The sequence below is a fragment of the Panthera leo genome, chromosome E3, assembly GCF_018350215.1.
Source record: "Panthera leo isolate Ple1 chromosome E3, P.leo_Ple1_pat1.1, whole genome shotgun sequence".
Taxonomy (NCBI): Eukaryota; Metazoa; Chordata; class Mammalia; order Carnivora; family Felidae; genus Panthera; species Panthera leo.
In genome coordinates, this window is record NC_056694.1 from 22,438,727 (window position 1) to 22,457,108 (window position 18,382).

Genomic DNA, 18,382 nt, shown 5'->3' on the forward strand with positions numbered 1-18,382 from the left:
TACAAGTTTTATGAGGCAATACTTACGCTTCCTGAGTATTATCCATTCTGACGGTTTTCTATTTGTTCATGGTGTTCATGACCTACTAAATTGATTTCATGACCCTTCATGAGTGACGATCCAGTTAAAAAATACATTTAGAGGAATTCAAGAAAACTCATCCCTAAGTGGAGCTGCAATAAGGTGTAAGGGCCAAGGGCAACAAGGCATTGAAGTCACAGAGTCCAGGCTTAGAAAACAGGCTGGCAAGACAGGGTATAGGGGAAGTCAGGTCAGTTATGTGAACACCAGATCTCCTTCCTAGGAGCTGGGTGGCCGTGGGCAAGCCAATCTCATGCCCTAGGCTTACTCGGATTAAGACTCTCTGTAAATAATATTCTGGTGCTGACAAGACACGGTCTCTGAACCCAGACAGCAAATAAATCAGTTCTGTGAAAGGGCCAGTGAAACCCCACAGGCTTACTAATGATCAAGCAGACACAGTTTGGAGCTAACCTCTAAAAGACACCTGGAAGCATGGATTGGATTCCTCCTCACCCCTCTATGGACAAGGTACTCCTTCCCCCTGCAGCTGGGGGTGTTGAAGCCTGAGGCTCACAGGTGCATCCTCCCTCCCCATGGTCATGCCACCTTCCCAAGAGCAGCCTTCAACCAATGTCTCCTTGGTGCGGGTCCCCATCACCCCACCTCTTTCTTTTCTAAGTGTATTTATTTATTTTGAGAGAGAGAGAGAGAGCAGGGGAGGGACAGAGAGGGAGAGAGAGAATCCCAAGCAGGCTCCACGCTGTCAGCACAGAGCCCAATGCGGGGCTTGAACCCACAAACCATGAGATCATGACCTGAGCCGAAATCAAGAGTCAGGAGCTTAACCGACTGAGCCACCCAGGCGCCCCCAGCCCCCGCCACCATCGTCCCACTTCTGAAGGGCCATCCCAGCTCCAGCCATGGATTGGCTTTGGTCTCTATTACAACTACTGCACCAGGGTGCAGCCAGCCTCTTTCCCTGCTTCCCTCAATCCCTCATGCGTGTCGTGCCCCAGACCTGATTCTCCAATAAGCCACCTGTGTGCAGATCTTCATCTTTTAAGACAAAGCAGCAATGATATTGGCCAAAGTCACAGGAGGAAAACTAAGTGAGAATGCTGACCTCAGGACATTTTTCCGAGGGTATTTTTGAGACCTTTTTTTTTTGTTTCCAGAGCTAACATTTAACGAGCAATCACATGTCTTTGCAAACCATGTCTCGTTCGATCTACATGGTGCCCTGGGAGGTAGGCTCAGGATCCTCACCTTCATTTCACAGACGAGACACCAAAGATTAAAGAGGCTAAGAAAGGACTCCACACGTGCTCGGCAGAGGAGCTGATGTCTGACCCCATCCTATCCCACCACAGCTCTATAATCACACTCGCCACACTGGATCACACAAATTCACTCTCGTGTCTGTCTCTTTGAGGATCTCCCCCTCTCCACTCCCCCCACAAGGGCCAGGACCTCATGTTCCAAATCTCAAGCTCTTGGTGAAGCACCAAGCACAAGGCAGGACCCAGATGGTTGGGAGTAATGGTGGCAGTATTCAGTGGCGATGGTGTTAGAATTCAGCGTGTCCTGTGTGCCAAGCCCCGCGCTGTGCCTGTTACACAACAACGTATCATTTGGCCCCGCCTCTTTCCTATGAGGTAGGTGCTCTTATCAGGTGCAAGCAGTGGGCACTCACTTAGGACCCGCCACAGAAGCCAGTACACTTCAGCAGACGTGCTCTGTATGAGGGCATGTTTTCTAGAGCTAAGCAGTCATGCGGGCCTGAAATTGGTCTGGTAGGTTCCCCAAAATGCCAGCCATACTTTGCAGCTTCTCCCAGCAAGAGGAAGAGCCCATTTCCTCCTTTATTTTCTCCTTTAATTCTGGGATGGGCTTGTGGCTTGCTTTCACTGACCAAATATGTCACAAGTGACACTGTGCAACTCCAAGCCGAGGCTTCAAGAGGCCTTCCAGCCACTGCTTTGTGCACCGGGAACACGCTCACCTCCGTGAGACGAAGCACAGGCTAGCCTGATGGAAGACGAGAGACCACCTGGAGAAAGGCCCCGGCGTCCCAGGCCCATCAGCTGGGGCCCCAGATGTGTGAGCCCAGCCAGCAACCGCCAACCCCTGTCCAGACCAGAAGGGTCACGCAGCTGAGCCCAGCCCAAATCACTGACCCACAGAAAGAAGAGCTAAATAAAACGGTAGTTATTTTAAGCCACTAAAGTTTGAGGTGATTTGTAACACACAACAGGTAATTGGTCTATTAGATGTCCAGACAGCCAAGAGCAGAACCACCAAAGGATTTGTCTCCAGGAATGGTGACAAATAAGCAAAAGAAAAGAACATAGAAGTGTTTACGACGTCCACCGGCAACCAGGAGAGCCAAGAATTCTGACCGGCTGGCAAACTACCACTTGTGACAAGCACCAGACTGTTCTAATACCTAAAAACAAGGAGAGTGCTTCTTCATTTCATACTTTGCAGCAAAACAGACCAGGCTCTCCCCCAAACATACCCTCATATGTTTGATAAGATAAAGAGGTCTAGAGTTGCACATCTGTTTTTACTGAAGTCAAGTGAGAGATCAAATCGGATACATCATCCCAAAGGAAAAGGAAATCGCGGCTGTGGGGACCGGGGCAGGGCTTGCTGTGTTCACCTACATGTTTTCCCACCAGACAGAGCTGGCTGACATGTGCCAGTGCCCCTCGCGGTTGACACGGCCCTCCCTGTGCCAACAGAAGGTGAGCAGAAGCGACATATGTCCCTTCCAGGCGGGAGCAGTTAGGAAATGAGTGTGCTTTTGGGGCACCTCAGTTAGTTGAGCCTCCGACTTCGGCTCAGGTGGTGATCTCACAGTTCGTGAGTTCAAGCCCTGCATCCAGCTTTGCACTGATGGTGTGGAGCCTGCTTGGGATTCTGTCTCTCCTTCTCTCTGACCCTACCCCACTTATGCTCTCTCTCGCTCTCTGTCCAAATAAATAAATAAACTTAAAAAAATAAAATAAACATTAAAAAAATTATTAAAAGGAATACTACGTGGCAATGAGAAAGAATGAAATATGGCCCTTTGTAGCAACGTGGATGGAACTGGAGAGTGTGATGCTAAGTGAAATAAGCCATACAGAGAAAGACAGATACCATATGGTTTCACTCTTATGTGGATCCTGAGAAACTTAACAGAAACCCATGGGGGAGGGGAAGGAAAAAAAAAAAAAAAAAGAGGTTAGAGTGGGAGAGAGCCAAAGCATAAGAGACTCTTAAAAACTGAGAACAAACTGAGGGTTGATGGGGGGTGGGAGGGAGGGGAGGATGGGTGATGGGTATTGAGGAGGGCACCTTTTGGGATGAGCACTAGGTGTTGTATGGAAACCAATTTGACAATAAACTTCATATATTGAAAAAATAAATAAATAAATAGAATCCTACAGTAAAAAAAAAAAATTATTAAAAAAAGAAATGAGTGTGCTTTCTCATGTTTTCTCCCCATCCATTGGGCTAACGGAGAGAAAGCTGGAACCCTCAATGACTGCATGGAAAAATGCCTGACCAGGATCACCCACAATGGTCTGGGCCATGAGAGAGAAAGAAATCGCTTTCTGTTAAGCTGCAGAGACTTTAAGGCTTATCTGTTACAGCAGCTTTAACAGATTCTTACTAGTACCTTAACTAGCACAGATGTTTTGTTTTTTTCTTTTAATATATTTTCAATGTTTTTATTTATTTTTCAGAGAGAGAAAGACAGAGCATGAATGGGGGAGGGGAAACACAGAATCCGAAGCAGGCTCCAGGCTCCGAGCTGTCAGCACAGAGCCTGATACGGGGCTTGAACTCACGAACCGTGAGATCATGACCTGAGCCGAAGTCGGACGCTTAACCGACTGAGCCACCCAGGTCCCCCATTACAGACGTTTTTAAATGCAAGCCCTAAAAACAGTTTGAGCTCCAAGTTTTCCGTGTATTAGCAGAACTAAATTATTTGATGGGAAAATTGTCAGAATGCCCTGGCTTCCTGGTTCTACAGTTTGCACCCGATGGGCAACATTGAAATAAGAAGCAGATGTCCCCCCCAAGAAGGCAAACGGTACCAGCCCTCAGTGACTGACTCCAGAAGGTGCTCGTCTCCCATACAGATGTCACTTCTGTGTGTACAACTAAAAAAGTCCCAGCTGATATTTTTGAGGTTCAGCCTCAGTGATTTACACTTGCTTTTTAAATGTTCTATTAAGGGGTCCCTGGGTGGCCCAGTCGGTTAAGCATCCAACTTCGGCTCAGGGCATGATCTCGGTGAGTTCGAGCCCCACGTCAGGCTCTGTGCTGACAGCTCAGAGCCTGGACCTGCTTCAGATTCTGTGTCTCCCTCTCTCTCTGCTCCCCACCCCTACTCGCACTCTGTCCGTCTCTCTCTCAAAGATAAATAAACATTAAAAAATAATAACAAAATAAATGTTCTATTAAAGTATAATAACAGAAAAGTGCTTACAAGTATACAGCTCAGTGAAATGTCATGATCTGAACACATCAGTGTAACCAGCACTCAGATCAAGAAACAGAACACTGGTGGCATCCCAGAAGCCTCTCTCAGGGATTACCCCCTGGTAAGGGCTGTCCTCCCTTCTGACCCCTCTAGTTACTTTCACCGGCTCCTGAACATCAAGTAAACGGGATCATACAGAAGGTACGGTGCCTGGCTTTTGCAGCTGTCGTTACCCCTGGGAGAGTCATCTATGTTACACATAGCTGCAGTTTGTTCCCGTACGTGGCTGTAAGATATTCCATTGTGTGTCCACTATTCTGCTATTAGACAACTGAGGTGGCTTCTAGCATATGTTATATTGGAAGACATTCTTTTCACTCCAGTCCACCAGGGCCCATGATGAACAAAGGCAGGGACTTCAGGAGAGGAACTGTTCATCTTCACAGAGAAACACAGGCAAAGCATGAGACTGTGTCTCCAGGTTAGCAGCATTCACATATTTTTTAAAATCATTTCCCAACAGGCTCTATGAAGGGCAATTTGCTGGGGTGGGGGGAATGGGAGGGGGAGAGTTCAAACAAAAGTGATCAAAGCCTATAAGCTAGAAAGTGATATAGTTCTCATAAAAATCACAGATCAAGCCATAGAAAACTAGCACCAAAACCCAAATCACAGGACTCCCTCTTACAGTCATTTCTCCCCTATACCATTCTGTTCAGTCAACAGGTATTTACTGAGCACATCCTATGAGCCAGGTTTGGAGCTGGGTACTTGAGAAAGAACAGGAAGTGAGACAGATGTGGCCCCTACTCTCACAAAACTGACACTCTGGTGGCAAAGACTAAACACTCAAACTAACATACAATTAGAAAATGTAAAGCTGACAAGGAGTTATGGGATTGTACAAGGGGGGACCCAGTTTGGAAAAGCAGGGAAGGCCTCTCTGAAGAAGTGACACTGAGCTAAGTACTGAAAGAGGAGTAGGAGGCAAGCTGGGGGAGAGGAGAGGAAAGAGCAGTTGAAGCTGAAAACAGAGCATGTGCAAATGCCCTGGGGTAGGTAGGAGCATATCATGGTTGAAGAAGACATGTTGGGTCTTCAGCTAGAAAGTGAAAAGTGGGTAAAAGGGAGGTACAAGTGAGGTTCATGGGGACCCAGGGCAGACAAGGACTTGTAACTCATATGAAAGACTCTGGACTTAATCCTGGGAAGAACAGAAATGCCAGCCATCAAAAGAGGTGTATCTGGGGCGCCTGCGTGGCTCAGTCAGTTAAGCGTCCAACTCTTGATTTTGGCTCAGTTCATCATCTCACGGTTCATGAGATCAAGCCTCAGGTTGAGCTCTGTGCTAACAGTGCAAAGCCTGCTTGGGGTTCTCTCTCTCTCTTTCTCTCTACCCCTTTCATGCTCATGCTCACAAGCACATTCTCTCTCTCTCTCTCTTTCTCTCTCTCTCTCTCCCTCTCTTTCCCTCAAAAATAAGCTTTTAAAAAAAGAAGAAGAAAAAATTTTTTTTAAAAACATGAGTATCTAACTGAAATACAAAGAGGTCCCTTGCCACTCTATATGCCGATCTTCCTTCCCTAGGTGCACTATTTGGCCCAGATAGAATTATCAATACTCCCAACCATACATTTTGCCATGTACATAAAAACAACCCAGATAACTATTGAAATTCTCATTTGCAGCAACGCCAAAGTTCTAAATAATGGCCCCCACTTTGGGGAGGGAAAGGAGATCTTCAAAATATGGTTAGCTCCTAAAAATCACCCAAGCACACCATCACAAGACTAGAGGCACTCCTGCAGACTTCACCCTCCACCTTCACCCACATTATTTGGCAGCTTCTTCTTCAACCCAAAAGAGCACGTAAACATTCCATCTGGAGGATGAAGGGAACTCAAAATTTAAAAAGTGAAATGGTCAGAAATCTATTTAAAGTTGAAATGCCATCAACACGTTTTCAAAATGAAGACAGCAGATGGGACCATCACAGATCTCAATTCAGCTTCTGAGGTTTCCCACAAATTAAAGATTCCAAAGCCAGGAAACTGTTGCACAGAAAACACTGTTGCTCACCCGTGTTCCTGTCACAGCTCTGACCCCAGCTAAGAGTTTCTCACTCAGAAACATTGTGAGTTGCACCTGCACCTAATACTATTGCCCACAGCGTGTAAACACGTTCATTCTTGCATCAAGTCCTTGACTCAGGTTCATTGCACTTGCCTCCCCAACGGGATTATAGAGTCAGTAAGGACAAGACGGCACCCAGCCCCAGGAATAAATGCAAATAGCTGCCATTTATCAAGCGCTCAGTGCATGTCAGGCGAGGCACTAAGGAATTACTGGACGTGTGCCCTATAAACAAGATACTATTGTTTCCTTTTACCTCTAAAGAGACAGAAGCTCAAAGTGTTTAAGGAAATATGTTCCTCGGCCCTGTACCAAGAAGCCAAGATTTGAGGCAATGCCTTTCAATTTCCAAAGCACAAACTCCTCACTACCCATGCAGCATGGGCTCCATTAACACGTGTTGGATAAGTGACAGCAGCCGGGCGGGAGAAAGGCAGTGGGAGGATTCCTTTCAGAGGAAAAATCATTTCCACGGCCCTCTCCGCCTAAGGATGCAGGGAAGAGAGATATCCCTATTGTTAGAACCGTAAAAATAACCCAGTAACCACCTCCCAAAATAGAACAATCAACAATATGACTGACACGAAAATCCAAACGTCCCTCTATGACGTGAGACCCTCAGTGCTCCGGTGACACCCCCCACAACCTCTAAATGGTCATTTCAGCTTCTCGTACCTGCCCTCCAAGCCCACAAGCCTGGAATTTCGGGATCTGAGTCACAGCAATTACTGTTTCAAATGCGCTTCATGCTCCTTTTTCAAACGTTTAGCCACTTCCCTCACCCTCTTTAGAACAATGACAACAAGCACCTCCTAGTCGCTATCCTGCCTTCACAAGGTCCAAACCCTCCTATGTGACGTTGATCTCCAAGCGCCGCCCCTCCCCAACCCAAGCACACCCTCCTTCCCAGTCCCTGCATGTGCCCTGTTCTCTCCTTTGTGTGTCTCAACTTGAGTTGTCCTCTGCGTGAAACACCCTTCCCAGCCCCCAGCCTCCTGTCAATCTGGGAACTCCCACTCCTGCTGTAAGATTGTTCCCAAATGTTACCTCCTCTGTGGAATCTTCTCCACCCCTCCCAGGAGTAAGGATGTCATCCCACTTCTCATTTATGTGGCAGAACTAACTGGCCATGTGCTGTTCTCCCCACAAATGACCAGGAAGATCGTCAAGGGCACAAGGATAGATTCCTCTCCAAAGCCCATACTGCAACGGGACATTTTACAAAACATTTCTTCTAACTTATTTATTAGTTACTGTTCTCCTTCCACTAGAATGTAAATTCCATGAGGTCAGGGACTCTGTCTGGTTCACCGCTCTAGTTCCAGTGCCTAAAATAGTACCTGAAACATGGTAGGCACTCAAATATTTGCTGAGTGAATGAATGGACAGATGGACAGATGGCTAGATGGATGGTGGAATGGATGGATGGTTGGGTGAACTGATAGATGAATGGACAGCAGATGGAAAAATGGCTGAATAATAGATACATGAACGGATTAATGAGTGGGTTGGTGGGTAGATGGATGGAGAGATAGATCGTTGGATCAAGCAGGATCATGCTTCACCAGCCCAGGGTCATAGAGTCATGGAGACAGAGCAGGATTTGAAATCAGGCCTATCTGATTTTTTGAGCCTGTATTCTCAATTCAATTTATACTGCCTATCTAGAAACCCAAAGTCTGGTCACTGGACAGCAGCAAGATAAAAGAAGAAAGAGTCTAAAATTCCCGCCCCCCACCTGGGAACATGGTTATTGTTGAGCTAAATTAATTTCCATCTACTTAGTAAATGCCAAGACTCAACAGGAAGGCATCTGAACCCTCCTAGTCTGGGTCTCAGTTCCCCTTCTGACTCAGTAGGGCAACGCTCTGTGTGTGGGCTGAGGGAAAAGGAGACATCCAGGAGACACAAACAAGCAAGACAGAGGACAATAAAAAGTAACAGCAACAATACCAATAGTAATATTGAAAGATTCATACTCCTGAATAAAAGCCACCGTCTCTTCCAAACCTCACTGGAGCCTACAATTGTGATATCGTTCAATTCTCGGCTACATCGAGTTTTCTTCCAACACCAACCATTTCCAGGAAAAACAATGATGCTCCTTCTCTATTCACAGGAAGGAACAGCCAGTATGAAATTAGACCCAGAGGTAAAACAGGACGAGACTTGACATTAGGCAAAAGTGGGTGTGGGGAGGATGGTTTAAGGATAGAAACTAACATACCCCTATGTGCTCATAATCCCCTGTAGTTCTTTTATAATAAAAAATAAAAAGCATCTATTCAGTGCCCAAATTTGTGTTAGAGAGGCATTAAAGACATGTTAGCACCAAACCGAGATCAGAAAAGACGGAGATCATTTTCTGCATGTGATTCAATGAGGCTTACTGTGAAACTACTTACAAATTACCTTCCAAATGAAAGCAAACACCGCCTAAGCCAACAAAATGAACAGCTGTAGAACATCAGACCTCGACCCAGGGTAAGGAAGGTATCTGGGAGTCAAGGAGAGTAATCCTGTGTCCCTAAAAACTGGCTTTCAGTTCAGATGCCTCTCACTGAAATGCTTTACGCTCCCTTTTTACCTATTCTCAACCTGTCAGCTCAAACTTGTTCCTCCACCTCTGAAATGATCTGATTTTTTCTCCAACTCAAACTGCAACCCCTAAAACAAAAAGGAAGCTAGTTCATTATCTGAGTTATTAGCCAGGAGGTGATGAAGTTCTTTGTCGAACTGGGAGAGAAGCCATCTTCAGGTAGCTATCTGATTCTACTAAATATTCATCTTACTCGCGACCATGGCACAAGGAAAGATTCAGGGCTTCTCTGCAGAATGTGACAGAGATAAGACCTTCTCTGTATCTTCACCCAGGATATGAGCAGCTTCACACAATACAGATTTTTTAGCTCTGGCTCCCTGGCAACTCAGACTTTCTCCAATTACTTCGAAGGATGGGAAGTTATTTGCCTTTCATTTTTGGTTTTTCATTCTCAGACCAAAGGATTCCCTGACTCCACCCCAACCATTGCATAGGGTAGCATCCCCCTTATAAATTCTCATGTATCCTGTACACTTCCTACAAAGTGCTTAACAAAAGTAAGCTTAAATATGGTTACAATGATTGGTAAAATATTGATCTTTTAATGTTTATTTATTTTTGAGAGAGAGCTCAAGTGGGGGAGGCACAGGGCGGGGCAGGGGGGACAGAGGATCCGAAGGGGGCCCTACACTGACAGCACAGAGCCCAACATGGGGCTTGAACTCACAAACTGTGAGATGATGACCTGGGCTGAAGTTGGACGCTCAACTGACTGAGCAACCCAGGTGCCCCATGATTCACAGAATATTTACACTGTAAGCTGCATGACATTAGGATCTTCTTGAGCTCATTCACCATAGTATTCCTGCCATCTAAAATAATTCCTGACATATAGAACTTAATGAGTGAATATTTTTTGGAAGCATGAATGGATATATAGAATGATAAATGGATGGAGGGATGGATGGAAATGGATGGATGCATAAATGCACGTAAATATATAAGGTTCCTACTAGATTTTCAAGCAGCCATCACACCTCCAAATGCCACATGTAAACACTGTGGATTTTGTATACCCTATAAAAAGCCCAACAATCTATCTATATAATATCACACAATTTTAATGGAGAAATAGGATTAGTCAAGCCAAAGCATCCATGAAATTAGATCAAATGCCAAAAATGATGAGACCAAGCTTTTGAATGCATCATCCAGACATGGTGAAATATTCAGCTGATCCCCCTACCCACCCAAGAAGTAATTAGACTCCAAAGTCAAAGGAGCAGAACATGGATTTTAAATTGTACTTAGTAGTAATTTAACTACCTGTAGCTGAAAAGCATCAAAAGGAGATGCATATTCTCAAAACTGTGACATACTGATGTATTTACGTGTTTTTTATATACACACACATGTGTGCGTACGCACAGAGACAGAAAGAAAAGCTAGGCAGGAAAAGAGAAAGAAGAAAGAGAGACTCCAATAACAAGAATACATATAAATAATTGTCAAACCTTTGGTTCCTCCTTTGACCAATTACTTTCTCTGTTATCTTTTTCTTTCTTGAGCCAAAGACACCATAAGCAGGCTGGATGTGGTTCTAGGCAGGACACCTGGAGTATCACCAGTACTCAGATACAACGTATTTGTTTAATTACTTTCTAAGAACCTGCATATCATATCAGTTACATTTCCAAAGGTGGTATTTTCCATATTTACTTAGAAAGGCATTCTGTTGCCCAGTGACAAAGCTTTTTGAGCTTGCCCTGGGTGCCTGACAGCTCAAAATGAACTTACTGTTGCCTCTCCAACAAATCAGCCCTCCTTTTTAAGACCCAGCATTAATTCACTTAAATATTTCTTTAATGTTTGTTTATTTTGGAGGGAGAGAGAGTGAGCTCGCATGACCAGGGGAGGAGCAGAGAGAGGGAGACACGATCCAAAGCAGGCTCTGTGCTGACAGCAGAGAGCCCAATGTGGGGTTACCGGTTTTTAAATTTTTTGAATATTTAGTTATTTTTGAAAGAGAGAGAGCATGCACGTGAGCAGGGGAGGGACAGAGAGAGAGGAAGAGAGAAAGAATCCCAAGCAGGCTTCCACACTATCAGGCCAGAGCCTGAGGTGGGTCTCAATCTCAGGAATCAAACCCTGAGATCATGACCTGAGCCAAAATCAAGAGTCAGACGTTTAACTCATTGAGCCACCCACGCACCCCTCACCTGAAGATTTTTATTTCAAATGGGACTTTGGGCCTAAAATCCCACTTCAGGTGGAAAAAATAAAAAAGTCAAACCATCAAATACAAAGTCAAAGAGCTTCTGCCTTTTACCCACATTGAACACTCAGGACACATTCAGAAAAAGCTAAGAGGTGAGCAGAGTTTCACTCACAGTCCTCTGGGATCTGCTTCTGGAAGGGAAATGGAATAATAGAAGGCTGCTTCAGTAGCTCACAGCCTGACTTACCGATTGTACAAAAAACAAACCAACAAACAAAAAAACAAAAAAAAAGCCCTCTTTATGAGAAAGTCCTACCTAAAGTATAAGATATCACATTATAAGTTGCCAGGGAAAACTATGCCAAAAATAAAATTAACCTTTGATTCAGCTTTGATTGTTGTTTTTAAAAAGAGCACACTTTAATCTCTATGTGTTGACTACACACGAAAATAAACTTGTATCCCATAGAGTTAAACGGGATAAAAACGGCAATGTTTGAATTCATGCAACATTTTGGGGTTCTTAAAGAATAACTTCTATTAAAAGGTTAAGAAAACTGCTTTCAGATCTACACAGGAAAGGGAAGAGCTAGTTACTCATTATAATCATCCCTGCTAGGTTTTCATAGTCAGAAAACTAGTGAGCTGGGGTTTTTCTAGAGAGTCCCTGACAAGTTGAGATCTTTCTCACGAGGAAAGGGTGAGAAAAGAGAATCTAAACAAGCCTGGCTGGCTGAGCAGTGCACTCACTGGTGCTGCCCAAAGTCTATGAAGAAACACATCTGAGAGGAAAACCTACCTAAATACACGAAACTGGCCTAGTCATTCGATGACTTCCAGAATGAACTTCTCCCACTTTGACAGTTTCCTACCATGAATCAAGTAATAATGATCGTCTCACTTAGAGTCATGGATACTTACTGTGGATATTTCTCTTATACCTTGGTGTATACCATAACTCTATGAGATAGGTACTATTAGCCCCATTTTACAGATGAGGAAACTGAGGCCACTACAGGTGGATGACTTGCCCAAGTTCACAAAGCAAGTAGGTGGCAGAGCAGAGATTGAAACTCAGTTCTACCTGACTCTAACCCCACGCTATGAATTCTGAATCTCTAAATTGTATTGTTTGCCTGTTTATACTAAAGTGACTTCCTTTTAAAAAAAAAAAAAAAACAGTTTTGGGGCTCCTGGGTGGTTCAGTAGGTTAAGCATCTGACTTCAGGTCAGGTCATGATCTCACAGTTCATGAGTTTGAGCCCCACATCGGGCTCTGTGCTGACAGCTCAGGGCCTGGAGCCTGCTTCAGATTCTATGTCTCCCGCTCTCTCTGCCCCTCCCCCGCTTTCTTTCTCTCTCCCTCTCTCTCTCTCTCTCTCTCTCAAAAATAAACATTTAAAAAAAATTTTTTTAATTAGTTTTTCTCTGCCAAACTGCAAAAGCTTCTTGGGGTGAGAGTCTAATTCCACCCAAAGTCTTGTTTTCATTACAATTAACACACAAATGCAAGTTCTAAGGTCCTCTAAAGAATGCCAGAGAAAAGTCAGCCTTGCTTCTCTGAGGGTCCCATTTATTATCCAGAATTTAGTTTCATAATACAGATGTTCAGCCCTAGCACTCTGTCACCAGAGGCCTTAAGCTACCTCACAGAGAGTGGTTTTATAGAACATAGAGACCGTGGGTAACAAAAAGGGGAGAAATTTTATGGCAATCTAGAATTTTGTCCTCTAGCAGTACAAAAACAAGGGAATCTATTCATAAGCTCCCCTGATCACACAGAAATCCATGATTTCCCATGGCTGATGGACTTTCCATCCTTCCTCCCTCAGCCCATCCCAGCATCCCCAATTTCCACGGCAGCACAATGGAGCACGGAGGCTCAGGGGGTTCCCTGCCTTAGGATCATCTTACACAACTCCTACCCAAGAATGGCACAGACTAACCCCCTCTCCCCTTCTACTTTTGAAACGGAACACCGCCACCCTAACTTGTAGCCAGGAACAGGACAACTTGAAATTAACACCACATTTTCCATATACCCCTTTGTAACATGGTGTGGGTATACGATTAAGTTCTAGCTAATAGCTCAGACGCAGAAGTATCTTGCAGCAAGTTCCATAAGGGACAGTGAGCATGTGACCTTTGCCTGTCTTTTTACCCTTTCCTCCTTCCTGCTGGCTGAAACAAAGATTTGATGACTGGATAATCTAGCATCCTTCTTACTTAGACCATGAGCTAATTGTCACCTCCTGGATGGTGGAGCAGAAAACTGAAAGGAGATAGGACCCTGGGCTCTGGACCTCTGACTAATGTAAGAAACTAAAACCTTATGTATTCTTGGGGTACCTGGGTGGCTCAGTCAGTTAAGCATCACACTTCAGCTCAGGTCATGATCTCACAGTTCATGAGATCGAGCCCCACTTTGAGTGAGTTCAGGCTCCGCACTCTCTCTCTACCCCTCAAGGGATTCTCTCTCTCTCTCTCTCTCTGCCCCTCATTCACTTGCATGCTATTTCTCTCTCTGAAAAATAAATAAATAAATAAATAAATAAATAAATAAATAAATAAATCCTTATGTGTTCTCTATAAAATGTGGATCCCATTTTAATTGGGCGTACTTTCAGAGGAAATCGGTGGTGCCAAAATATTCAGGTGGCTCCAAAATCAGTCCCAGGCAACTCTGAGCAGATCAGAAGATAACCTTCTCCGCTTCCTGGACGCCTCCCTCCAACCTAAGCATCTCTATGTCAGGGGCTGCCAATCCACCCTATCCCCTCTCTCTTGCTCCTTCCCACTCCAGCCCAGATGGAATAAACTGCCAAAACAGTGACATGGGTGACCAGATGTTCACAGCTGCATTTCAGCTCTCACCTAGCAGCTGGTTCCATGGCAAAGCAACTCTCTAGGGACAGTCTTCTCTCACACCAGCCCCCACCTTGGGGGAGCTGGGGGACAATCCCAGGGGCTGATCTTTTCTGAGCACTTACTCTGTGCGAAGCTCTGATCCAAACATCTCCCATGCAACAGCTTTGGGCTACTCGGCAACTTTTTAAGGTAGGTCCTGTTTATTGGACCCATTTTATACACAAGACACCTGAGCTCAGTAACACGGCTGGGAAGCCTCGAAGCCAAATTCAAACCCACAGTGACCTGCCTGATGGCCTATACATGTATGTGCACTACCCTACACTGCCCCTCAGGGACAGGAGAAAAATAAAGGTGATTAATAATAATAATAATAATAATAATAATAATAATAATAATCGCACGTACTTCTACCTCTGAAGTTGCCGTATTTGATGAGAAACTTTAATTCTGCTTTACTCTCACTACACCAGAAAATTCCTACCACTTTCCAGGCTTTGAAAAACAGGATCTCCTGCTTCAGGTATGTCATCACCTACACATCCGGAGTGACTTCCCCAAGCATCAGTGACTGCAGAGCGGGTGGGAAAGCAGCAATAAAAATGTTCAAAAATCACCCTGGACACCAGCAAGAGACAAAGACATGCATGGAAGTGAAAGGTAACCTCAAAGATCATCTACACATTCCAGCACTAAGACACCACTGATATTCTGCTTCAGGGGCCAAAGTTCTAGAAAACAATCTGTTTGCAAAAGAGCCTAAGCTGTTGCCACTTTAAAGGGATTTGGAAAGACCTGAAACTAACATAACACTGGATGTTAATTATACTTCAATTAAAATAATAATAATAAAATTGAAATAAGAGCATATAAAACTGGAGGGGCACCTGGGCGGCTCAGTCGGTTAAGTGTCCGACTCTTGATTTCAGCTCAGGTCATGATCCCATGGTTCGTGGGTTCAAGCCTCATGTCGGGCTCTGTGCTGACAATGTGGAACCTGCTTGGGATTCTCTCTCTTTCTCTCTCTCTCTCTGCCCCTCCTCTGCTCACGTGTACCTTCTCTCTCTCTCTCTCAAAATAAATAAACTTTAAAAAAGAGAGTATGTAAAACTGGAAAAAAATTATAAAGGGATTTAGGAAGTTCTCTGGTGCAGAGTGTGAGGCTGGCTGGGGCTCCACATCTTGGTAAGAGAGGCTGGGAAGGTCTGAAGGCTCACTGTATGAGCCAGCTCTTCCCTGGATCTCAGGTGAAGGAACCTGAGAGTCTCAGAAGACAGCAGTGCCACAATGAGAGCACCGTGTATGACTGACAATGCCACCTACACTCACCAGGGATTACTGGACTTTTCCCTGGAGGGTTGGAGGTGCTATAACATAAAAAAAAAAAAAAAAAATCAGTACTGTCACGTCACAGACTCTTGAATGCTCAAATGCTTTCTTCTCCTGATCTAAACCCCACTCCCCAGTGTGGTCAATTTGCCCCTAAGACACGCCCCAGAAATGAGACATTTCTCACCAAACTCAACCACACATGCCTCAGAATTGGGGAGGGGGAAAAAAAAAAAACTTCCCAGAACAGAAGTTGCAAACTTGAATGCCTACCAGAGACAGAAATTCTGGGTGAGGTGGGCCTGGTTGGGAAGGACTGAGATAAAATGGTGAATGTGTGCCCCCCCCCCAACTATGAAAATAACTCCAAACTGTTCCAACAAGAAAGTAGGACCAATTCTCAGCAAACTCAAAGCTGGAAATTCAAGGATGTATGTGAAATCTCCCAGTTCTGAATGTGGACATCAAATTCAAAAAATGTTGGATACCCTAAGGGCTAAACAAGTCCACAGGGAATTTGACCATGGAGAGCGAGTTTGCAGTGAGAAATGGCCAAGGCCACCTTACACAGGAGTACAAGTCACTACTAGGTTGAGCATCTCTGGCTAGGGTCAAGGATCTCAAACCAGGTGCAAAGACCCAGGTAACCAGTCACTTGGAGTCCTTCCTGTAGTAGCCAGAAGATGGAAAGGCAATCAGCATCGGCGAGGCACCCCATCTGGAACGACCTCTTTCAGAGAGGGAGGAGGCCCAGGGGACAACCCCGGTCACTTTTCTAGGGGATGCACCATATGCAGAGGCGGCAGCCACCTGTGGAGACTTCTGTGAAGCAGGGGAAGAGATAGAACCTCTCTCTGTGAGATGAGGAAGGGCCTCTCTGAGGAAGGGATCCTCCCAGAAATGGCCCCTGGAGACACTTCTTCCAGAAGCAGGACTGGCCAAGCAAGGTAGGTTCAGGCTCTTCCAGCCGCAAAGGCAGAAATAGGGTCTCTCACGGCACTCACCTGTCCTGGATGAAGCATCACTGCCCCCACATAAACACACGCCTTAAAAGGACCCTTTTGTGGTGATGCATTCCTAGCTTGGCAGGTCACTCTGACAGATACGATTCCTCCACTCCCTGCCTAACTCAGTCACTTCTAGAAAGTCTTTTTCACCATCTCTTCCCACAAACTGGGCATCCCCAGAGCCCCACAGCCTACCTTGGCACTGGAATCCTTGCTTCCCGAAACCCCTGCAAAGGCAGAAACAGGCATGTCAGGCAGCCCTAGGGGCCCAGCCACCAGCTAGTTCCCCCACGTCACCCCCCTTCCCCGGTCCCTCTACCCCAGGTGCAACCTCCTAGCCACAGGCGGGTGCCCAAGAGTCTTCCGCCTTTGGGGGAGGGGGCAGCTGGGAGCTCGACGGTAACCCCCACCTCCCCCTCAGAAGGCAGAAGAGAGAGGCTGCGACCACCAGGTGGCGGGATGGGGGGAGCCTTTCCGTCGCAGGGAGGGTGGGGGCCAGGCGGGAGATCTGCCCACAGAGATGCCCCGGTACCTTCGGGGAAAGAGAAGAGATAAAGCCACATCCAGAGGGAGGATGAGAAAGACCCCGCGGTGGTGGGGTTCCCCAGGGGGCTGCGAAGAGAGAAAGGGCTCCCCATGTCTAGAGGGACGGGGCGAGAGCTGGGAATAAAGGTCTCCGCAGTGAAGCGAGGGGAAAACTGAGGAGCGCAAAGGGGAACCCTGGCCCGCAGGAAAGAGCAGTAAGAGATAACCCGGGGCGGCACGGCGGGAGACACAGAAGGGGAGGAAAGGATGCCCCACGCCCGCAGGGAGATAGACAGGACACCCAGGGCACTGCCCCCGGAAAGGAGGGGAGGGGGTGCGGGCGCCGCGAGCCTGGAAAGAGGCGGGGAGACGGGGAACCCCGAGAGAGCGGGCACTCGAGGTGCTGCCCTCCAGGGAGGGACAGCCACCCGCGCTCGGAGCAGCCGGAGAACCAGCGCCCGCGACGCGGCCCCGGGGCTCTCCCGAGGCGGCTGGGAAGAAGAGCGGGCAGGAGGCGCCCCGCGGCCGGCCGTCTGGGGCCGGGGAGGAGGAAGCCGCAGGACCGTGCACCTGGGCGTCCGGGGCGGGGAGCCGGGGATGCGGGGCCCGGCGGCCCTCGTCTCCCCCTCGGGGACGCGGAGAGGGGGGCCCCGCGCGCGGCGCTGCCCTCGGGGCCCCGGGAAGGTGCCCCTGCGCCGGCGCGCTCTCACCAGATGAAGTCGGTGCAGTGGCTGCAGAAGGTGGGCTGCTTGAAGAAGCGGGCGGTGAATTTGTGGTTCTTCACCTCGTGCACGTTTTTCTGCCGGAGGGCGCCTTTGCGGGCGAAGCGCACGGTGCTCTCCTCGCCCTCGCTCGGCGGCGGCCCCGCAGCCGGGTCAGCCATCTTGCGCGCGGGGAGCGGGAGCCGAGAGGTGCCGGCCCCGGGGCCGCGGGAGCGCGGGCTGCGGGCCCGGGAGGCGCGCGAGGAGGCGGCCGCTGCTGCCGCCCGGGGCCGCGGGCGCTTCCCCTGCGCCGGCTCTGGCCGCCGCGGCGCGCGGAGCTGAGGCTGTCACTCGCCCAGCTGCCGCCGCTCGTCCAGCTGCGCTTGGCACCGCTGGCCCCAGCTGCGGGGGAGGGAGGCGGAGCCCCGGGCAGGCCCCGCCTCCTTCATTTGCATCGCGCCCAGGCCCCGCCCAGCGCCGCCAGCTGCTTTACATATTGGCACCCCTGAGACTGCCGGCCTCCCAGCGAAGTGTTCACCGCCGCAGCGCTGCGGC

General features: G+C 47.3%; 1 protein-coding gene across 3 annotated transcripts in view; it reads right to left on the bottom strand.

Annotated features, from left to right (window-relative positions):
* PRKCB (protein kinase C beta) overlaps positions 1-18,142 on the bottom strand; it is a 331,318-nt gene extending 313,176 nt beyond the window's left edge. Inside the window, exons 1-2 of one of the 3 annotated variants that reach the window (XM_042922012.1) lie at positions 17,837-18,141; positions 16,797-16,828 (exon numbers count right to left, since the gene is read on the bottom strand). In XM_042922012.1, coding sequence (XP_042777946.1) covers positions 16,797-16,828; positions 17,837-18,009 — 205 coding nt within the window. In that variant the 5' untranslated portion in view covers positions 18,010-18,141. Of the gene's footprint in view, positions 1-16,796; positions 16,829-17,836 lie in introns of all 3 variants that reach the window. The other 2 variants (XM_042922009.1, XM_042922011.1) reach the window with 2 other exon arrangements.
* Between the last annotated feature and the right edge of the window lie 240 nt (positions 18,143-18,382).